Raw genomic sequence first — 23,587 nt, forward strand, 5'->3', positions numbered from 1 at the left:
GTTCAGTTCAGTTCAGTCGCTCAGTCGTGTCCGACTCTTCGTGACCCCATGAATCACAGGACGCCAGGCCTCCCTGTCCCATAACCAACTCCCGGAGTTCACCCAAACTTATGTCCATCGAGTCGGTGATGCCATCCACCCATCTCATTCTCTGTCATCCCCTTCTCCTCCCGCCCCCAATCCCTCACAGCATCAGAGTCTTTTCCAGTGAGTCAACTCGTTGTATGAGGTGGCCAAAGTATTGGAGTTTCAGTCTTAGCATCAGTCCTTCCAATGAACACCCAGGACTGATCTCCTTTAGGATGGACTGGTTGGATCTCCTTGCAGTCCAAGGGACTCTCAAGAGTCCTCTCCAGCACCATAGTTCAAAAGTATCAACTCTTTGGCGATCAGCCTTCTTCACAGTCCAACTCTCACATCCATACATGACCACGGGAAAAACCATAGCCTTGACTAGATGGACCTCTGTTGGCAAAGTAATGTCTCTGTTTTTTAATATGCTATCTAGGTTGGTCATAACTTTCCTTTCATATGGTATTAGTCTTTCTCTTTCTGACTGACTTCACTTAGTATGATCATCTCTAGGGCCATCCATGTTGCTGCAAATGGCAATATTTCACTCTTTTTATGGAGGAGTAATACCACATCTTCTTCATCCATCCATCTGTCGCTGGAAGTTTAGGTTGCTTCCATGTCTTGGCTATTACCAACAACAACTAGTTCTGTTCCGTTCCGTCGTTCAGTCGTGTCCGACTCTTTGCGACCCCGTGGACTGTAGCCCACCAGGCTTCTCCATCCATGGGATTTTCCAGGCAAGAATACTGGAGTGGGTTACCATTTCCTTCTCCAGGGGTTCTTCCCGACCCAGGGATCGAACACGGGTCTCCTGCATTGGAGGCAGATGCTTTAACCTCTGAGCCACCAGGGAAAGTTTCTTAAAACTTAAACATATATGTACCCTCTGACCCAACAGTTCCACTCCTAGCTATTATTCCAAGGAAGATAAAAATATTTGTTGAGAAAAAGACTTACACATGAATACTGATAGTAACTTGAATCATACTAGCCAAAAACAGAAATCAGGCAAGTGGCCATCAACAGGACAACAGCTAGATGCCTTATGGCATGTTCTTACAATGGAATATTCCTTAAATGCATGTTATAGGATGCTCGGGGATGGCATGCGGGGATGATCCAGAGGGAGGATAAAGGGAGGAGGGAGGTGGGAGGGGGGTTCAGGAGGGGGAACTTATTAAACCTGGGGCAAATTCATGTCAATGTATGGCAAAACCAACCAATATAATATTGTAAAATAATTTGCCTCCAATAAAAAATAAATTAATTACCAAAAAAAAAAAAAAGTAAAGAAATGAATTGTCAATACACTCAGCGACAGGGAAAAATCACAAAAACGTGATGAACAAAAGAAGTCATGACACATGCTCGTTTATACTATGTGACTTCATTTATATCAGTGGCTCGCAACCCAGGGGACATTTGCAATGTTTGGGGATATTTCTTGTTTGTCACAACTGGGGGTGGAGGCTGTTACCAGTTAAGAGCTGGTAGCTATGAAAGCTGCTAGCTATCATGCTACATTTCCCAGGACAGCTCCCCACAACAAAGAATTATCTCACCCCAATGTAAATAGTGCCAAGGTTGAGAAACATTGATGGGAATGAAGCTCTAGAACAGGTGAATCTAGTCAATGATGATAGGACTTAGAACAGTGGTTCTGATTGCTTCTAGGGAGAATTGAGTGGTAAGAGGCATGGCAGAAGTGTGGGTTACAGCCTGCTGCTGCTGCTGCTGCTAAGGCACTTCAGTCGTGTCCGACTCTGTGAAACCCCATAGACGGCAGCCCACCAGGCTCCCCTGTCCCTGGGATTCTCCAGGCAAGAACACTGGAGTGGGTTGCCATTTCCTTCTCCAATGCATAAAAGTGAAAGGTGAAAGTGAAGTCGCTCAGCCGTGTCCGACTCTTAGCGACCCCACAGACTGAAGCCTACCAGGCTCCTCCATCCATGGGATTTTCCAGGCAAGAGCACTGGAGTGGGGTGCCATTGCCTTCTCCTAGAGGATATATATTTGTCAAAACTGATCTTCATAAACTAGTGACTTCAGATGCTTGCATTTCACTGTATGACAACTGCATCTCAATACAATTTAGATAGAGATACACACACAGACACACAGACACACAGACACACATACACACACAGACACACATACACCTCTAGCCCACCTGCTGAATTAGGCTTTCTGGTATCTGGATCAGTATTCCTCAAACTTCACTTCCAAAGCAGCACCAAAGGCAGACAAAGGTGACACATGCTCCAGGGAATGGGAAGTCTTCTAGAACAACTGGATCTCTTCATTGAAATCTCTAGTTCTATCTTAAAGTTCGTGTGACTTTTTGTATGTGACTCCATATAAATGTCTCAGTATTAAAATATTTTGAATTACCACCAGAAAGGACAGAAAAATTTTCTTGTTTATTTTGTGATGTGGAATATTTCCCATAACACTGGCTAGTACCACATTCCCTCTGCTCCTCAAGACACACACACACACACACACACACACACACCCCACACAGGCCCTAGAGGAGAAGCAGGACTCTTTCTCAACCCAATCCAGTATTCTTGCCTGGAAAATCCCATGGATGGAGGAGCCTAGTGGGTTATAATCCAGGGGGTGGCAAAGAGTCGGATATGACTGAGTGACTTCACTTTCTTTTTTTATGTTGGACAACACGCAATAAATCAAGCTGAAAGTTAACTGAGACAGTCATTTTGTCTCCAGGGAATGAACAACTCCTAGAAGCTCAGCTCTATCCAAGTTTTCCTTCCAACCATATAGATAACTCCCTTAGAGAGAATTTGGGGTGCAGCTGTAGAAGCTCTTAACCAACCCAGAAGTTTGATCCCTTTTGCCCATTCCCTCTGTAAAGCATCCTTACACACACCTACAACTGATTGTACCTTCCTGGCCACTTGTTCATGACCTTGTATTAGTCAGGGAAGACCAACTGCTTTGTTACAAACAACACCCAACCTCACCTCAGTGGCTGAACACAATGAAACCTGGTTTCTCTAGTCTTCAAGAACCTGTTCGCTCTTCAAACTCAGAGTCCTCCAAGCCCTTTCCATCTTGTGGTTCTGCCCACCTGTGCCCTGTACCATTCAGATATGAACTCAACAAATCCTCATTATAACCCTATCAGGAAGTGCTGCTATGACCAATCGCATTTTACACAGGGGGACACACAGGCAGCTAGTGAGCAGTAAAGGTGAGATTCGACCCCAAGCTGGCTCCCCCTCCCCAGAGCCCTCTGTTTAGCTGCTCTGCTGTGCCTCCAGCCCTTTACCGCCTCGTCATATTTGGAATCATCCTTGGTTCACCCACGTTTTTGTGCCCCTTAGACTGATGCCTGGGCCACTGCCTGCCCCACCACCCTTTACTCCGTCCCTGCACGCCTTTAGTCAGAGGCAGAGGGTTGAAGCACTGTTCCACACTTCAACGTGTAGAAATGCCACCTGTGGGAATGCAAAATTCAGATGCCCAGGTTCCTTTCCCACTTTGTCTCGGGAGCCTAGGTGGATCCTAAAGAATCTGTATGTCTAAGAATCTCCCTAAGGTGCCTATGATGCAGGTGGTCCCTGAGCTCACATGGGAACCCTCCGGTTTGGGGGAGGCCGGAGAATTCCAGGCAAGGTGAGCTGCTCGCAGGCATGACCTCCATCTCAGTCAAGTCCTCTTGGCTTCCAAAAAACAGTTATTTGTCTGGTAGATCTCCAGCTCCTGGGGAGCTGCTTGTACCAGGATCTCCAGTTCTTGGCTAATTCTGGGTGAATCCACAGGGTCAGGTCCTGGCTGCTTTTGCTGCTGCTGCTAAGTCACTTCAGTCGTGTCCGACTCTGTGTGACCCCATAGACGGAAGCCCACCAGGCTCCCCGTCCCTGGGATTCTCCAGGCAAGAACACTGGAGTGGGTTGCCATTTCCTTCTCCAATGTGTGAAAGTGGAAAGTGAAAAGTGAAAGTGAAGTCGCTCAGTCGTGTCCGACCCTTAGCGACCCCACGGACTGCAGCCTACCAGGCTCCTCCATCCACGGGATTTTCTAGGCAATAGTACTGGAGTGGCTTGCCATTGCCTTCTCCGCAGGTCCTGGCAGAAGGGCTTATTTCAACCTGCAAATTTGAAATTCTCTTTGAAGAAGCAGCTTGTCTTCCAGTCCAGGCACCTTGCAGTGTTTCCATGGTAACCCAGCCACCACACATCTTTTGTTATTCCTTCCAACACCTCTTCTTCTGTTTATTATAGATCTGTGCCTTCTTAAATCCCCTTCCCTTGAGACTCACCCCCTGCTGGTCTCTTTCCCTTCCGTGATTATTGTAAATTCTAAAAAGGCCAGTCTGTGATTGACTTAGCACATTCCCTGCTCCATAGCTGGCATCTAAGGCACCACACTAGGGGGTTTATTGCTGGGGTAGACTTGCCTTATCAGCCAGGTAAATGCACCTCGCCCAAACCAGCAGGAATGAACCACAGCTGGGAATAACAGAAAACCCTTTCTCTGCTGCTAGTGATTCACCAGGGTCTCCTTGATAGCTCAGGTGGTAAAAAATCTGTCTGCAATGCAGGAGACCAGGGTTCAGTCCTTGGGTCAGGAAGATCCCCTGGAGAAGGGAATGGCTACTTACCCCAGTATTCTTGCCTGGAGAATTCCATGGACAGAGGAGCCTGATGGGCTAGTCTGTGAGGTAGCAAAAGAGTCAGACACGACTGAGTGACCAACACTTTCACTTTTTACTTTCAGTCATTCATTCAACATTTACTAAATCTCAAGATATTTATCAGCTTCAGGAATAACACTGTCCAATCATTCTCTCATGGCTTGGGCATTTCCAGTGGGGTGGGAACAAGAAACCAGTAGACTTCTAAAAGCAATCTCAGGTAAGAAGTCCTTTCAAGACAGGGACAGATGGTGATGAGGTTGTGTCCACTAGGAATCTGAAATCAAGAAAGGCTTCCTGAGCTAAAATTTGAGGAGAGGAGACCAGCTAAATATGAGATGGGGTACATAAGAGCCCATCAAACATTACCTGGGGGAAAAGTTACAGGGTGGGGTTGGGGGAATGAAAACAGAATTTCACGACGATTCAGAGACTCTGACTTTTGGTTGCTGCACCCTCCAGTCCCAAATCCAAGGCAGCATTCTGACAAGTGGAGAAACGGCAGAAGGGCTTTTTGGGTCAAAGCAGCAGCTTGAAAGTCTGCAGTGTGTTCAGAGAGCCACGGGTACTACCAAAGCTTAAAGCCCCGTGAGAAGAGGAGGGACAATGAGTGCTGCCATTATCCCCACACTTCTGGAGGACACAGAATTCAAACTGATTTTTAAAATAATAATTCCACCGGGTTGCCACACAGTGGCAAGATCCCGCCCAGAGAACCTTGTAGGTGGTGTCTGCATTGATTCCATCCATCACATTACAAAACTGGACAGGACAATATAGCTGCCACCTCCCCACCACTTCCTCTGCACCAGATGCTCTGTGAAACGCAACAGATTTTACTGTATTTGATCCTCACACAACCCTGGAGATGAGTGCCTACTGTTTTCTCTTTTTTTTTTTTATGGGCTTCCCTGGTGGCTCAGTGGTAAAGCATCATACTAGATGCTGGATCAAACCAGAAAATGAAAGTGGTTTCTAAACAATCAAGCCATGAGCAAACAGAGGGCTCAACATGTGGGCCCTGACCTTTGCCAATTTGTATACACTCTTCCTGACTCGCTGACTCCCCCTTTCTTATTATTTATTAAAGTTGGTAACAGTAGCTAACATTGATTGAGCACCTTATCCACAGGGTTGTGGCAGAGGCAGATGGCACATTCAAACTGGGTAATTGAGGGGAATTTCATAAAGCAGATGTTGACAAAGGTGTGGAAGGTTAAGGAAACTAACAAGTCATTGGAAATACCCTGGGGCCAGGAGCAACTGGGCAATGTTCACATGCCTAGAACTGGGCTCTTGGACGAGGGCACAGGGAATAGATAATGGGGTAGCTTTGGGTGGGACTGGGGGCGGGGGTGCAGGGAGAAGGATCCGGAAAGTGGTTCTGGATGCTTTCCAGCCCAGCACTGATGTTCTGGGCACTGTCCTATCCGAATAAGCTGACTGAATCCTCATGACAATCCAGTCAATGACACAGCTAACAGATGGTCACACTGAGGTACACACAGAAAGGTTAAGTCACTACCCCACCATCACACAGCAAGTGAGGGGCAGACTGGGACCGAAACCTAAAGCCTGAGTGCTTCATCCCCTACATACATCTTGTATGTGCAGTTCAGTCATTTAAAAGAATCAGTATAAGGACAACTTAATTATTCATACTGTTTATTAATGCATTAACCATTTCACATGCTGTTGCAATTAGTGCGTCCTCCCAAGGCCACCCGTGGGAGTCACAGGAACCCCATTTCTTTCTAGCAGTAGTGTCAGCCAAAGCCACCCCCTTCTCCTCTGCTCCTGAGGAGCCGAGGCCCTGGTGTGCCTCCTTGGGGCAGTCCGTGCAGTTGACATTGCCCAGATCTCAGGCCACAGCCCAGAGTAAGGAAGGCACACCGATAGTGTTGACTCTGCTTTCCAGACTTTAAGCCACTGGGACAGCCAGGATTACAACTCAGGGGAGCCAGGCCCCTGCCTGATCCTCCTGTGGGCTACAGAGGTTACAGGTTCAAGACACTCCTTCTTTTAGAGTCTCTTGTTTTCCTAAAATAAAGAATTCCAGAAACACCATATGACATGTGACTGCTAGAATGGACATGCAACAATGGACTGGTTCAAATTTGGGAAAGGAGTGTGTCAAGGCTGTATATTGTCACTCTGCTTATTCAACTTATATGCAAGTACATCATGTGAAATTCTGGGCTGGATGAAGCACAAGCTGGAATCAAGATTGCCAGGAGAAATATCAACAATCTCAGATACGCAGATGACACCATCCTTATGGCAAAAGCAAAGAAGAACTAAAGAAAAACTTTAATCTCTTGATGAAAATGAAAGAGGAGAGTGGAAAGGCTGGCTTAAAACTCAATATTCAAAAAACTAATATCATGGCATTCAGTCCCATCACTTCATGGCAAATAGATGGGAAAACAATGCAAACAGTGAGAGACTTTATTTTCCTGGGCTCTAAAATCACTGCAGATGGTGACTGCAACCATGAAATTAAAAGATGCTTGCTCCTTGGAAGAAAACCTATGGCCAATCTAGAGAGCATATTAAAAAAGCAGAGACATGACTTTGCCAACAAAGGTCTGCTCAGTCAAAGCTATGGTTTTTCCAGTAGTCATGTATGGATGTGAGAATTGGACTATAGAGAAAGCTGAGCACTGAAGAATTGATGCTTTTGAACTGTAGTGTTGGAGAAGACTCTTGAGAGTCTCTTGGACTGCAAGGAGATCTAACCAGTCCTGAATATTCATTGGAAGGACTGATGTTGAAGCTGAAACTCCAATACTTTGGCTACCTGATGCAAAGAACTGACTCCTTAGAAAAGACTGATGCTGGGAAAGATTGAAGGCAGGAGGAGAAGGGGACACCAGAGGATGAGATGGTTGGATGGCACCACTGACGTGATGGACATGGGTTTGAGTAGGCTCTGAGAGTTGGTGATGGACAGGGAAGCCTGACGTACTGCTGCCCATGGGGTCACAAAGAGTCGGACATGACTGAGTGACTGAATTGAACTGACCTGATGTGACTGCTGACTTATCCAGCTGCTGACCCATCTGGCCTTCTGAACATAGCCATCCCTTAGGATTTCTGGTAGACTGGTTCCAGGAACCCTTCAGACACCAAACCCACAGATAAACAAGTCCCTCATATAAAATGCCATAGAAGAGTCGGCCTTTCAGATCCATGGATGTGGAGAGTCAGCTGAAACAACTTTAAGCCCCTCAATTACTTACTCGAATTCTGTGCCCTGACCCTGCCCCCTGTAGGCTTTGTGAAGGAAGGAAGGGATGGTTCTGGCACCTTTGACCCTGGTGGGCATATTGCCTTCAGGGTGCCCATGCAGCTGCGGGACCAGCCCTTCTCAGCTGTTCTTCCAAACCCAAGGGGCCTTCAGACCTTGGAGGCCTCTCCTCTTTCTCCAGTTTGCAATGTTTCCGATTCAGTTACCCGGGCCATGATGTCAACAGCACCTTTTCAAAGTCTAAAGATCTCCCTCAGCTCCCCATTCTTTCCCTGATCCCAAGAGGTGAATCCCTGGATGATGCCTGCATCCAGTAGCTGGGCACCACAGAAGAGTCACTTGACAGGGTAGATGGTTCCATAATAAAGGCATGGTCACCAACCTTAAACTTAGTACTTCCCAGAAATCTTACTGTTTCCTTAACTACTCCTTCAAGCTCACATTTTGGAATTTCTCTATCTCCTCTGACTGCCTTCATAGAGGAAAAAGGAAACCAAGAGAATGAAAGACCCTTCAGTTCAGTTCAGTTCAGTTGCTCAGTCATGTCCGACTCTTTTCGACCCCATGGACTGCAACACACCAGGCCTCCCTGTCCATCACCAAGTCCTGGAGCTCCCTCAAACTTGTGTCTATCCAGTCGGTGATGCCATCCAGCCATCTCATCCTCTGTCGTCCCCTTCTCCTACTGCCTTCAATCTTTCCCAGCATCACAGTCTTTTCCAGTGAGTCAGCTCGTCGCATCAGGTGGCCAAAGTATTGGAGTTTCAGCTTCAGCATCAATCCTTCCAATGAATATTCAGGATTGATTTCCTTTAGGATAGACTGGTTGGACACTTAGTGTCCTGTTAACAGACACATGGAAATGCCCTTCTTCTCTGGACTGATGCTGTGGCGCGTCCAGTGTCTTGTGACACTGCGGGAGGTGTTCCCCTCTCTCCTTCCCTCCAGGATCAGTCCTTCCATCCCAGCCTTGCGCCCCCATCCCCACGCATGAGAGCCTTACACTAGCTATTTTTGGTCTGTTTTTCTCCCTCTCTCTTGAACATTCATCCTTCTCTTTCAACTGGCTCCTTCCCATCAGCTTTTAACGGTGTTCAATAATTTTTTGACCTCTGTCTTCCGCTCAGCCAGGCACTAGCCCTCTCCACCCCTCGGCAGCCACGCAACTCAGAAGAACTGCCTGTATTTGGTACTGTCCTCCTTCGTCACCTTCCGCACCCCTACACCCCTTTTCCAGAGGCCCCATCAGCCCACTGAAGGTCACTGCTGATCTCCAAGGTCACTGAGGATCTTCATCATTTCATTCTATGGGTTTTTTCCAGCCTTATCTTACTTGACTTTTCAGTGGCTCCCTTCTTCTTCAAAAGTTTTTCTCTTGTCATTATTAGCATTTTGACATCATATTCTCCAGGTTTTCTCCTTCCTCTCTGGCCACCCCTCCTTGTCTCATGAAACACTGGCGTCCCTCAGGACTTGTTCTCAGGGCCTTTTTCCCTCTCATTCTGCTTTCCAACCAGGTGGTCTCAGCCATGCTCATGGCTGGGCTTTCTACTCCCAAATATACATCCCAGCCAGATGGTGAGCTCCAGACCTCCGGAACCACTTCACAGAGACAGCACAAAGGTTCCTCACACACCCCCTACACAAAAGTGAACTCATGACTTAAAATCCACAGCCTCATCCTTGTTTCACCGGGTGGTACCACCACCCTAGGTGAAACCCTTAGCCCTCATCCCCAACTCCTCCCTCTTCCTGAAGCCTGCAGCCAACTCAGAGGCAAAGCCAGTCAATTTATCTCCTAAGCACCTCTCCAAACTATTGCCACAATGACTCAGGTGGTCCAAGCCACCATAGTCTCTCTCCAGAGCTTCCCTGATCTCCTTACTTCTAGTCTTCTCCCACTTCTAGTCTTCTCCCATCCAAGATGATGTTCTTGCGGCTTAAATCCAATCATGTCACATCTCAAGACCTTTCAGTAGCTTCCATTGCTCTTGGGAAAATATCCCAACACTCCTGTTGGCCCAGAGGCAGGACCACACAGGTGTGGTGCTCTCTGGTCGGACTTGCCTTGCTCACTTGCAATTATTTTCTCCTGTACCCTTGGAGCTCTACCCACTTCAGCCTTCTTTCAGTCCCTCCTTAGTGATATTTCTTCTTGCCACCGGGCCTCTGCACATACCCTATGCCGAGAATACTTCAAGTCCTCAACTCCAGCACCTTTACTGAGTAAATGACACTAACCTTATGCCACAGGGGTGTGCAAGACAGTTCATTTGGGGTATGGGAAGAAAATAACAGAATTTCATTTTATAATTTATTTTTACATTACTATTTTAAAAGGTCCATTTTGTGCATGTTTTATTATGTACCTGATATAGCAGTAGAGCAATATGTACATATAACATATAAACATATATATGCTTTGCAAAGAACTGAGTATATATATGTAAAGGGTATACACTCAAAATTCTTTACTAAGTCCCCAAATAGGTTAAGATCAGAGTACTAATGAGTCATCACTTCTTGAGAGAACTCTTACCTGCCTGACCACACCTAACACCATTAGATTTATACCCATTTGTGTGACCGTGTCATGAAGCTCTCTAGCCCGAGGACACAAGCTTCAGGAAGTCAAGGGTGTTGCCGGCCTGGTCACTTTGGCATCCCTAGTGTTAATTCAGTGTCTTGCATATAATAGGTGATCAAAAAATCTTTTGTTTTGATTTGTTGGGCTTGATTTTTATTGCCATATTGGTGTACAGTTGATTAGGGTTTCCCTGTTGGCTCTGTGGTAAAGAATCGACCTGCCAATGCAGGAGACACACATTTGATCTCTGGGTTGTGAAGCTTCCCTGGGGAAAGAAATGGCAACCCATTTCAGTATTCTTGCCTGAGAAATCCCATGGTCAGGGGAACCTGGCAGGCTACAGTCCATGGGGTCACAAAAGAGTCAGACATGACTTAGCGGCTAGACAACAACAGTTGACTAACAGTGCCGTGTTAGTTTCAGGTATTCAGCAAAGTCATTCAGCTACACATAGTCACGTATCTATTCTTTTCCAAATTCTCTTCCCATTTACACTGTTACACAATAAGGAAGTATTTTTTGAATGAATGAATATCCTAGGATTCAGTCATAGCTAAAGGATTCAGATATACCTAAACAAATATCCTGAAGGATTTAGAGACACCTAAAGCACACAGGGCTTCCCTGGTGGCTCAGAGGTTAAAGCGTCTGCCTCCAATGCAGGAGACCCGGGTTCGATCCCTGGGTCGGGAAGATCCCCTGGAGAAGGAAACGGTAACCCACTCCAGTATTCTTGCCTGGAGAATCCCATGGACGGAGAAGCCTGGTAGGCTACAGTCCACGGGGTCGCAAAGAGTCGGACACGACTGAGCGACGGAACGGAATGGAAAGCACACTGAATAGAGAGACCAGGCGCTGAGTGTGTTGGGTGTGTTCAAAAGTACTGTCTCATTTAGCCTTCAACATTACCGTGGAGAACCGTATTGCTATCACCTCTGTTTTGTTGGTGAAGAAAGCAGGATTCAAAATGGCCAAGGTCATTTAGCTGGAAAACACTGGCGACTGAATTCAGGTTTGGGGGGCTTTCCTGATGGTCCAGTGTTTAAGAGTCTGCCTTGCAATGCAGGAACACTGATTTGATCCGGGAAGATCCCATATGCCACAAAGCAGCAAAGCCTGTGTGCCACAGGTATTGAGCCTGTGTGCCTAGAGCCCATGCAATGTGCCCTGCAGTAGGAGAAGCCAACGCAAGGAGAAGCCCATGTACCTCAACTAGAGAGTAGCCCACACTCGCCGCAACTAGAGAAAGCCCATGTGCGGCAATGAAGACTCAGTGCAGCCGTACCATAAATAAAATTATAAAAAGAAAATAAATTCAGGTTTGGAGTCTAAGTCAAATTTGCTTCCTATTACATCTCAGCGATTTGATCATGAAGTGAATTTGATCATGAAGATCATTTTCGTTCTAAGAGGCAATTTCCTCTTTTACGTGGTCTCAGAGACTAGATTGTTCTTACTTAAACTCATTCTGGTGAATATCCAAATACACACAAGTCTACCAAGTAGCGGTTACCAACGAGATACCTAAGCTCTTATTCACTCCTTTCCATCCTCTGATCCTTTGTCTCTCTGAGTTTGGTAATGAGGCTGTTACAGGCATGTTGCTACTTAACAGATTCAGCCTACTCGCGAGGTAAGCAGCTTACTAGATGATGCATTTGCAGGGAATATGCCCCAAAGTCCTGAGGCCGTGTTGATGTTTTCCCAAGGAGTTTCGGCTCCTCGTGCCATTGCTGCCTTCACTATGCGTCTCTCTGGGAGCCTCGCCCTTTCTTTGTGAACTGACTGTGCCGGAAACAAAAACACAACCGAAGGTGCTTGGGGGTGCGCTGTGAGAAAGGGTGGGGGTCGGATGTGAAGCACAGGAGTTTAGAGCTCACTGAAGTTACTCCCAGCTTCATTCTGCAATGGTTTCCTAATAAGTCGTCCAGTCACGCAACCAAACCACTCTTCCCCAACCTTCACACCTTCAAATGCAGTTCTCTTGAAAACATCATTCTTTCTTTTTTTGGCCGCACCTCGTGGGAAGGATCTCAGTTCCCCCACCAGGGACTGAACTCAGACATAGCAGTAAAATCATCTAATCCTATCCACCAGACCACCAGGGAACTCATGAAAGCATCAATCTTAATTCTGTTTGAAAAGCAGTCTTCACTAGCCTGCCTCCCTAACTCACATCCCTTTCATCAGGCTACTTTTAGCAGCAAGTTCAAAACTGTGTGGTTGATAATGATTTTTCAAGTAAAACAGGCTCCCCCAGGGTATTATCTCATTGGTCTTTGCAACAGGAGATTTTTTAAACTGTTTCCAACGTCAGCTGTGTGAACAGATGCTTGAAGGGCAGGAAACCAAAAGAAAGTGAAGACTCCACGCCCTCCAGGCTTGTCTTGATTCCCTGCCTTGGCACTGGAGGTGAACAGAGATTCTTCCACAAGCTCAGCACCTTCTCCTGCATTTCTGTGCTTGCGATTTTTATGTTGGCTGCGAGCAGAGGCGGTGGCCCTGTGAGTCTCCTTGCCATTCATCTATCCATCCATCCAATGACTCACGCAGTCATTCAATGTTTCCCCTCACTTCTCTTGCTCTCTGCCATCCTGCTCAGTTTTTCTATGAAGGAAAAGTATGTCTTGAGTTAATGAGAGGCGGGTGGGTGGAGTCAATGAAATATATCAAAGTACCCTAGGGTCTCCGCCAGATGGGTTAGGACTGTTTCGCAGTTTCCATGGGATGCTCTTCCCCTTTCTCTCATTCGTATATCCATGTATGCATACTCACATCCACGGGTGCACATATTCATATATGCAACCAGCCCTCATTCTTGGACTCTAATCTGTTCATGGAAACAAGCCTGCCAGGCCAGTGAACTTCAGAGAGCCATCACTTGCATTCCACTGTTTTAAATGGGAAAAATTAAAATGCATTCCGAGTCCACCCCAAACAGCAGTCAGGTTCCCAAAATACCACTGTAAATCACTGCAACGCCCTTAAACACCATGTAAAACTCTCCTAGGAATGTTCTATAATATGAATCAATTAAAACACCCTTTTCTTAATTAGCACTTAGGGAACTCCTCGGTGGGAAGGTCTATTTTCGTGCGGTGAAAAGACGTGGTAAGCGATCAAGGCTCCTCCTCCTGGCATCACGTTGGCCCAGTGATGCCAATGTGAAGAAATGTCACTGAGAAATAGTAAATGCCACCTCAACTGGACCTGAGTCTCCAGAGCCCCCAGGAACCTAGGTGAAGCAGGTGGGGCCCCTTGAGGGACTAAAGCCTGGGGGGAAAGGATACGGAAGGTGACGATGGTAACACGCACGGGGACCATCCACAGACGGATTTCTCCCCCCAACTCTGGGGTGTCGGTCACTTTCCAGCTCGTCTCCTTTCTTTGTCTGCTGGGTCTGCTGCTTCCCCATCCTACCGGCCTATCCGCTTCCTTCTGCCTTCCCCTCAAGCCCCCTGCTGTCTAGTTCGGGTGCTCCTCCCATTGTGCTCTGACGGTCTCTCTCTTTCTCTCCCTGTACTCCAGGCACATGAGAGTGATCTGGGCCAGTATCTGAAAGTTTAAAAACGTCGAAAGATGTAGCAGCATGTTCTGCTGGACTGAACAAAAGGTGCTAGTGAGCTGTCAATCACATGAAAAGCGGCGCCGTGAACCTGAATTATCTACATGCTAAACCAGAGGAGAAGCTAGAGAGGGAATAAGATGGGACAGGTCTGGGACCTGTCACTGAGAAGGACTAATGGACACAGACCAAAGGTCCACAGTATGTTCAAAGAGCCTAGTGCTTCCAGTGGGCATATGCTCATCTCCCTGAAATAATCTATGCTGATTTCTTGATGCAAAATTCATACTGTCTTCCCTGTTACTAAGCAACCAGCCCAAACATGTTTACTGTGTAAATTTCTCTGGAGGGCCTGGGGCTGCACCCAATGCTCAAAGCATGAAGGATGCAAGAAGCACAGAAGCCAGCCAAAGATTTGGGAAAGGTTTCTGAAGCTGATCTGCAAAGATTCATGTATCGTAGACACTTTTAGGCCATACCCAGGGAAATGCAGTGGCTCAGGTAAAATTTTGACTTTTTTTTCCTGCTAATCTCCAGCCTAGTGGTCAAAGATATGGACTCTGGAGCCCGACTTCCTAAATTTGATTCCCAGTTCTGCTACAGAATAAGTTGCTACAGAAAAGTTCCATGTGTAAAATGGATGCAATAATTATCCATATTTCATAGGGCTATTGTGGGGATAAAATTAATATGATTAAAGAGCTTAGAACAGCGCCTGGCACACAAAAAGAACTCAATAAACGCTAGCTATGCTGTCACTATTCTTTATTACTCTGTGGAAACAGATATACTTTTTGTTCGTTTATATCAGTAGGAGAGTTTATCAGCTGGGAGGTCAGCTGAGAAATCAATTCTTTAAAAGGATTGAGAATCCAAGGAGGTCAGGCCTTCTGGCGGTCCAGGGTCAAATCAGTTCCAGGAGTGGGGTTAGCAATTCATGTTGGCCTCCTGTGATCACTGAAGTACCGAGAGACCTTGTCAGGGCAGCCAACAAGAACTGGAGACAAGCCCTTTTGGGGCAAAGCTGGAGGTGCCTATCCTAAGGGTTTCCCATGGCCCCCTGTACCTCGCCTGTAATATGGTTAATGACCACTGCTGGCTCCACTGTCTGCTTTCTCACTGACAAGGAAGAGCATACACCTGTCTTCTTACCGCTGTGTCCCAGCGCCTAGAGTATGCTCATTAACCTTTAATGAGTGAATTTATTAGCTGCTGAAAGGTAGCACCGGGGCTCTGATGCATCCTCTCTGCCAAGTCCACATTCAGACAAGTACTCTGAGAAGACGGTGCTCCAGTGGTCTAAGGAAAAGCAAAACAGGCAGGAGCATTAATCAGGCCACGTTGATGTTCCCCAGGCCCTAGTCTGAGGGAGGAGGCAGCCACAGGAGTAGCCCCAGAAAGCGGACAGGGCCAGGGAGGTGGTGAAGAACAGACCACAAAAAGGAGGGCCAAGTCTTGATGACAGCCCCCAAATCCTCCGATTAAAAAACACTGGCTTGATACTAAAACAATATTCATAAACATTACATCACAACTTGACAGATAAAAACTCTACTGAATTATAACCACATTCAGAAAAGTACACAAATCATAAATGTAGAGCTGTATATGCTTTCTTTCATAAAGTGGACACAGCTGTGTAACCAGTACCATGTCAAGAGGCAGAGCTTATAAACAAAAGCTCTGTAAACAGAAGCTTCCCCACTCTGCCCCAGGCATTACCTGTCCCCAGTGGAAAACTGAGACATAAATGGGCTTGATTTCAAATCTAGTGGAAATGGAATCTCAACCATGTGCATTCCTCTGTACCTTTTCTGTCTCCTTCAGTGTGATGTTCCGATATGATTTAATTCATACATCGACTATCATGTGCCCATTATCTACTGGATATTGTCAGAGGTACAAGGAAAATGAAATACACTTCTTAATCTCAGAGAGGGGGAAAGACTCTACTATACATATGTTGCTTGATAAAAATATAGCATATATTTAAATTATTTCTTAAAATCTCCTAATCTATTAGGTGCTTGCTCTGGTCAAAATGTTTATGACCCCCTAAAAATTCGTATGTTAAAACCTAACCTGTAAGGTGATGCTATTAAGAGGTGGGGCTTTAGGGTGAGCAGCTGTGAGGGTGAAGCCCTCATAAAAGGGATTAGTGACCCCATAAAAGTGATAGAAGAGAGCTTCCTGCCCCTTCTACGCCATGAAAAGTGAAAGTGAAAGTCGCTCAGTCGTGTCTGACTCATTGTGACCCCATGGACTACACGGTCCATGGAGTTCTCCAGGCCAGAATTCCGGAGTGGGTAGCAGTTCTCTTCTCCAGCGGATCTTTCCAACCCAAGGATCGAACCCATGTCTTATGCATTGCAGGTGGATTCTTTACCAGCTGAGCCACCAGAGAAGCTACAGAATACTGGAGTGTGTAGACTACCCCTTCTCCAGCAGATCCTCCCGACCCAGGAATCAAACCAACCAGGGTCTCCTGCCTTGCAGGTGGATTCTTTACCAGCGGAGCTACCGGGGAACCAGGTTAAGATTACAGCCAAAAGTCTAGGAAGCAGGTCCTCACCAGACACTGGGTTGGCCAGAGCTTTGATCTTGGACTTCCCAGCTTCTAGCTCCATGAGAAATAAATTTTTGTTTGTAAGCTACCCACTCTGTGGTATTTTGTTATAGTAACCTGAATGAACTAACACGGTGTTCCATCAGAAGTCACTTTGCTTCTCAACTCTGCTGGAAGGAAGGTAGGATTTTAGAGTTTGGTAGTAAGTAGCAGTGGGAGCTGGGCGATGTGGATAGAAGAGACCCGTGGACCACTGCTGGGGGGCCCTCGGAGGAAGCCTCTGCCCGCATGTTAGCTTTAAGGGGACAGCAGCAAGGTTGCTCTGGGAGCCTCTGAGACGCATCTGAGAAGATTCACACAAGGGGACAACAAAGCAAGCGCCAGATGGGCAGAAAAATCAGGCACTAAAGCTTTCTGAGAACAGAGCCCAAGTCATGCCGAGGTGTCAGGGACACCGGGCCGTGGGGAAGGACCGCTCCCCCACTTGCTCGGTAGTTATGTAGGCTCACCAGAAGCAGGGCTTCGTCTGCAAGGACCCAGAAAGGCCGTGAGGGGCGCCTGTGCAGACAAGCAGGAAAAGGAAACTCTGGGGGACGGAACCAGTGGGTCTTGCTGCCTGTCACTAACAGGTTCAGCAGCAGCAATGTATTAAAAGTGATCACACATGTACACACACATCCCACGTCTGACCCTCCGCTGTCTCATGGCTCAAGCATTCGGCCATCACTGCATAATAACCAAGCTTTGACGGCTGGGCTGATAACAGAGAACGAGGTCCCAGTTGATGTACCAGGTCACAGGGATGGCGTAGTGAGACTGAATCCCTCTCCCCCTCCATAAAGGACTGCACACAAGGGGTCGGAGGGGGTGAAGGACTGCGCAAGAAGGCAGGATAAAGGGTCCACAATGTACATTTCGGAAAAACCAAGAAAAAGAATGAACTGAAGCCAGCTGGAGGCATGAACAGCAGTGAGGGTTTGCGCCTCGGCCACCTCCCACTCAGCAGAGACATTGGATGGATTTCTACGGTTGTCTAGAGGAGCCTATGGTACCTCCTCCGAGTGCCTGAAAAAGAGGCAAATAAAAGACACAGGACTACAACAGCCCGCCTAATAAACTCAATCGGGGAAATAGCTACACATGTGCCTCTTTATTCTTTCATTAAATAAAAGGATCTCGAGGGAGATTTAATGGGCACATAATTTAGAATTAGGGATGCACATAAACACTATTGCGAAGCGTCTGCCACAGCTGTGAGGTACTCTGAAACTACCCGTGGTTTCCCTTGAGGACCAAGTCACAGATATTGTTCATACTCCTGTGACGTGCTGTTTATACTCCTATTCACAGAAAATGCTAAGTTTCAGGCAGAGGTTCATGAAAATGAAAAGAGAGTTTCTTCCTCTCCAAGACCATGAACGCCTTCCATTTCAGCTACAGACTCCTTGTTGGGATCTGTGGATCTCAGGTGAAGAACCCTCAAGGAAAACTTCAATTTCTTTTCAAAATCACCATGAACCTTAACTTCAGCTGACCACTCACGGCCAGAAATTAGATTCCCCAGGCGTAGCTAACAAATCCAAGGAATTTTTTTTCAGCAACCACAACCAGCAACTTACAGAGACATGAGCAGTCACTCTGTCTCCCACAGACACCCCAGTTCTCCTGGTTACAGGAGTCTAGAACCCTCTTCCCCAGCCCCAACGCCCTCTCTGTTTAAGAAGCATCTTCCAAGAACCTTCCTTACCAGACTCTTCTCTTTGTCAACATGTGCCAAGCCCATCGCCCTGCTGCCATCTGCCCTACCACCACCTCCCTTTACTTTTTTTGAAATGTCAACACACTGTCTCTTTTCTCTGTGTTCTTTATCTGGGTCAGCGGCTGAATCAGTCTGAGCACAATGGCAGCCAGACCAACATTGTGAGATCTCAACTTCATCACGTTCACACCTGCAGATTCGCCTCCAGGTGCCCAAATGCTTGTCACTGAGGGATGTGAGAGATGTGAACGGATGAGTCTCACGTATCAACAGGGGCTTCCCTGGTGGTTCAGCATCAAAGAATCTGCCTGCAAGGCCGGAGACGCGGTTTCGATCCCTGGGTCAGGAAGAGGTCCTGGAGAAAGAAATGGCAACCCGCTCTAGCATTCTTCCCTAAACCATCCCATGGACAGAATTAGCCTTGCAGGCTACAATCCATGGGGTCACAAAGAATCAGACATGACTGAGTGACGGAGCACGCACATATCAACAAGCATTTATTGTGACCCTATGAGCCAGCTCTGGGTTGCAAAGTGGTTGCAAAATACATCTACATTTGAAGAAATAAGTCAGACAATAATCCCCATCGGCTGTGCATGGGGATGCCTTATTAGTCAATAGTTTCTCCTTGGGCACCTACTAGGTTTCAGACACCAAGAAGGTGCTGGGAATGAATATTGTAAGTAAGCAGACAGGAAAAATCACATCCACCTGTCACAAACGCTGCAAACAGAAATAAGAAGGAATAATATGGAGGACATAATAAGGGAGGGGCTTTGTTACATGTGGCCACGGACAAAATCCTCTCCCTGAAGAGCTAAAATGCAAACAGAAAGAGACCCACAGGATGAGGGGGAGCCATCTCTGTGAAAAGTCAGAGGAAAATGGGAGGGGTTGGTGTCTCCAAGAAGGATAAAAACCCAGGGGAGCTGAGACCGCCCATGATGCGGGGCACTCACATGAGCTTGGCTGCAGAGATAAACTCGGGCCACGTCAGACAGGCAAGACTGTGGGATGGAATGGCTCACAGCACAGACTCCAGAACCAGACTAGCCTAGAATTAGGCTCTGAAACTTCTTGGGCCGTGTGGCCCTGGGCAAAATCACTCACCTCTCTGAACATTGGTCGCTTCATCTTTAAGTTGGGGCCATCATCAACGTCTGTCACTGAGTGGCTAAAGGCATTAGGTGTAAAGCATTTAGAAGAGAGCCCGGCCTCGGGCACGTGCCAGGCTAGGATGTGTTGTGGTCTGTTCAAAAGCTCAGTGAGAAGCTGGGGAGGATTTTAAGTCCGGGAGATGCAGGGTCTGCTTTGTCTTTAACAGATCATTGGCCGCTGCTTGGGCTACTGGTCCTCAAGAAGACAAAGAGCTGGAAGTGACCCCGGAGGTCATTTGCACCAACAGTGACAGTGGCCCCAGTGATTCTTTCCGGGAAAGGGGTGGGGGTGTGTGGACAACGCCTGAAGAGCTGCCACGGTGAAAGGCAGAAGAATGGCTGTCCCTCCAGTGTGCCGAGTGGGAGAGGAGGGTGAGGCCTCCATGTTTGGAGAAGAGCTTGTCTAGCAGCAGGGCCCCTGACCCCCGCCCAGGCCCCACGGGGAGCCCGCTGCTCCCATTTCAGACGGCTCTGGATCCCACATCCCCCTGCCCAGTTGACCTAGGATCCTGCCAGCATCAATGTCACTTTGCTGGGATCCTAAGTGCCTCAAGGACAGCAGCCATTTCCTTCCCCTCTCACAGTGACTGACACAGAGCCCCGCAGCTGGTCCTGAGCTTTTGAATAATTGATTGGCAAAAGGAAGGCGGAGGCACGGCTCTGTAGTGCCGCTCCTGGAACTCTCAGCCCTGGAAGGAATCGAGGGGGCCCAGGGAAGTCGTCAAGTCACCTCCCTCTTCCTCGGGGGGGGCCCTGCCTTCCTTCAGTCTCTGTGGCCAGACCCTTTGAAGAGGACATTTCGCCTCTGCCACTTTGGGGATGTGTCCTGGACTTCAGAGCCCACGTAGGGCAGTCCTCCCAAACCTTTCTCAGACCCCCTTTGGCTGCACTGTACAGTGCGGACCCCACCCATTTTCTGCCCAGAGAGGCCCCCGGGGGACCACCTAATGTGGAGATAAAAGCCCTGCTGTCTCCAGAGACATCTGTAGCCACATCGTTGGGGAGTGGGGGGTGGGAGGGGGGCTCAGAGCTACTCCCTCAAGCTGGCTGGAGCTGAGGGCCGCTGGGAGGGGGTGAGGGTCGCCCAGGCCCTCCATACTCACCTGCCTCTCCAGACCCCAGCACCCCCAGCCCAACCGCCCCTCCCCCGCTCCCACTGCAGCCCCCGGCTGCCACCCCGTCTCTCCATTTCGGTGGACTCTCCTCTCTCAGCTCGGTCAGTGAGTCCCCTGCGCCAGCGGCACAACGGCCCCACTCTGTTCTGTCACCCTTTCTCTTCTCCCCAGCTCCTGGAGCTTCTCCTTCCCGGTCATTCCCCTCTTCCTCTCCCCTAAGCGTCGCAGCCCCCTGCCCCAAACCCTCACAGCCTCCCTGTCTTATTATTACCCCCGGCCCCCAACTCTCCTCCCAGTTCCGATTTCTATCCAAGCCCCCTTTCCCACTCCAGTGCCCCCTTTCCTCCTGTCCCCTAGCCGCCACCCCACCCCCCAGGCCTTTGGGACCCCCGGCCCCGCCCCAGGGTCTCTGAACACATCCGCTGTCCAAACACGGCTGCTGTCCCCACTCCCAGCAGGGCTCTGTCGCGCAAAGAAGAACGCCAAGCATTCCTTCCCAGCCACTCCCCGCGCCCGAGCCCCGGGGAGGCCGAGGCCCGCGGCCGCTCACCTGTCGGGCGGGCCGCAGCACGCTGGGCTTCGCCTTCTCCGGGTCGGGCTCCAGGCCTCGCTGCAACACTCCCTTCTTGGGGTGCATGTGCCGGCACAGGCAGGTGACCCCGCACAGCGCGAGGATGCTGGTGGCCGTGCCCAGCGTGGCGCCCAGCGCTATCACGGGCGCCGACAGCACCATGGTGCCCGTTTCCCAGCACCGGGCTCGGTCCCGCCGCCGCTCGCCTCCCGGGCGGGATCCAGGCGCGCCAGCCGCTCTCCCGCCGCCGGAGGGGCGGAGGCGCGGGCAGGGAGGGCGGCTCGCCGACGTCAGAGCGGGAGGCCGGACCGGGAGCTGGCTGGTGCGCCCGCACTCGGCCCCGCGTCAGCCCAGCACGTGACCCGACCCCCGACCCGGCCCAAGGCGGATCCGCTCAGGTGGAAGGAACCGGAGCGCATCCTCCTCTCGTCTCCACTCATCCTTCACGCTTTACGTAGGACACTTGGGTTCAAGAAGAACAGGAGCTCGCCAAGGTCACGCTGTGCGTTAGGTTAGCGGGCAAACCAGGACGCACACCTTGGCCTGCGGCTCTGTCTGGATAGGGGGTCGTTTTACCAGACTACTAACTCTGGTGCAGAGAGCCCTCTCCTTGGAAAAGACCCTGATGCTGCTGGGAAAGATTGAAGGCAAAAGGAGAAGGGGACAGCAGCGGATGACACGGTTAGATTGCATCATCAACTCAATGGACATGAATTTGAGCAAAGTCTGGGAGATAGGGAAGGACAGGGAAACCTGGTATGCTGCAGTCCATGGGTTTGCAGAGTGTGATACGACTTAAGGACTGAACCAAAAAGCTTTGTTCACCCTCTGGCCAAGGAGGCTGTAAAACTGAGGCCTGCAAGAGCTTTTTCAAACACAAAAAGCTGGAGATTTCCCATCTCCCAAACTTGCATGTGTTTACTGCCAGGGAGAGGGACTGGCGACCAGGGAGAGGGCATTGATGCCGTGTCTGGGGTTGAGACTATACCTGTCTTGTCCTGGAGAGGATGATTGCAATGATTCTTTTCACATCTGCCCGCACTTCCTTAGCTGTGAGATTGGCATGTATTCTCATCTCCATTTACAGATGAGGAAGTCTAGACTCAGAGGAGATGTGTGGCAGGTTGAAAAATCCACACTCAAGTTTGCAGTCTTCAAGTCCACATGCCACCCTAAAGGAAAGGACTTACCTTAGAAGGATAAAGAGTATCAAACGCAGCAGCTAGGAGTCCACACTTTGAGCCAGGGAAAGAAATTTAGTGTGCTTATTAGAGTGAGGGAAAATTAGAATTCCAGGCATGAGGAGGGTTGTCTCAGATCACAAACAGGGCTTTCCAGTGATTTTTATTATGTGGAATGTTTCATTTAATTCAGCGAGCATTTGCTGTGAGTCGGCGTTGATTTCATTCCAAACAGGGCTCTAAACTTCCCATGAGGCCGATGACTCCCAAATCCATGATCATTCTAGCCAGACCTTTTCTGTCAAGATGCAGACGTGGCCAACATCTTATACCTCCCAGTGTTTGTTAGCCACTTCTGCATAACAGTAACTTAGGATATTAGAGGGCTTCTCAGGTGGCTCAGTGGGTAAAGAATCTGCCTGCAATGCAGGAGACGTGGGAGACATAGGTTCAATCTCTGGGTTGGGAAGATCCCCTGGAGAAGGAACCCACTCCACCATTCTTGCTTGGAGAATCCCATGATTCTGGTGAGCTACAGTTCATGGGGTTGCAGAGAGTCGGACATGACTGAAGCAGCTCAGCATGTAGTGGCTTAGAACAATTCTTTCGTGACTTCTCATGTGGTTTGTGGGTTGACTGGGTTCAGCTAGGCAGTTTTCCTGCTCAACATGGTATCTCCTGGGACAATGGTCAGCTGGGCTGGAACATCCAATATGGCATACCTCATGGCAAGTGGTTGGTACTGGCTATTGCTCAGGGCACAACTGGGCTGTGTATGGAGCACTTGGGTTCTTCCTTACGCGACTGGAACTTCTCACAGCATTGCAGCCAGTTTCCAAGAGGAAAGAAGCAGAAATTGCCAGTTCTTTTAAGTCCTGGGTTCGTCAGTCCTAGAACATCATTTCTTTGGTCAAAGCAATCATCTCCTTCTAATCCTTTCCCTCAGTTCAGCTTAGTTCAGCCGCTCAGTCGTGTCTACCTCTTTGCGACCCCATGGACTGCAGCACACCAGGCTGCCCTCTTCATCACCAGCTCCCGGAGTTCACTCAAACTCATGTCCATTGAGTCGGTGATGCCGTCCAACCATCTCATTTCTCT

At 48.6% G+C, this 23,587-nt stretch overlaps 1 protein-coding gene across 2 annotated transcripts in view; it reads right to left on the reverse strand.

Moving 5' to 3' along the window:
* SYT13 (synaptotagmin 13) overlaps positions 1 to 21,470 on the reverse strand; it is a 40,496-nt gene extending 19,026 nt beyond the window's left edge. The window contains exons 1-2 of one of the 2 annotated variants that reach the window (XM_088843511.1): positions 21,257 to 21,470; positions 972 to 985 (exon numbers count right to left, since the gene is read on the reverse strand). In XM_088843511.1, the coding sequence (XP_088699637.1) occupies positions 972 to 985; positions 21,257 to 21,470 (228 nt within the window). The remainder of the gene's footprint in view (positions 1 to 971; positions 986 to 21,256) is intronic. The other variant, XM_055423908.2, reaches the window with a different exon arrangement.
* Between the last annotated feature and the right edge of the window lie 2,117 nt (positions 21,471 to 23,587).

The sequence above is a fragment of the Moschus berezovskii genome, chromosome 14 (genome assembly GCF_049115385.1).
Source record: "Moschus berezovskii isolate FMDL1 chromosome 14, NW_MosBer_1.0, whole genome shotgun sequence".
NCBI classification, from domain to species: domain Eukaryota; kingdom Metazoa; phylum Chordata; class Mammalia; order Artiodactyla; family Moschidae; genus Moschus; species Moschus berezovskii.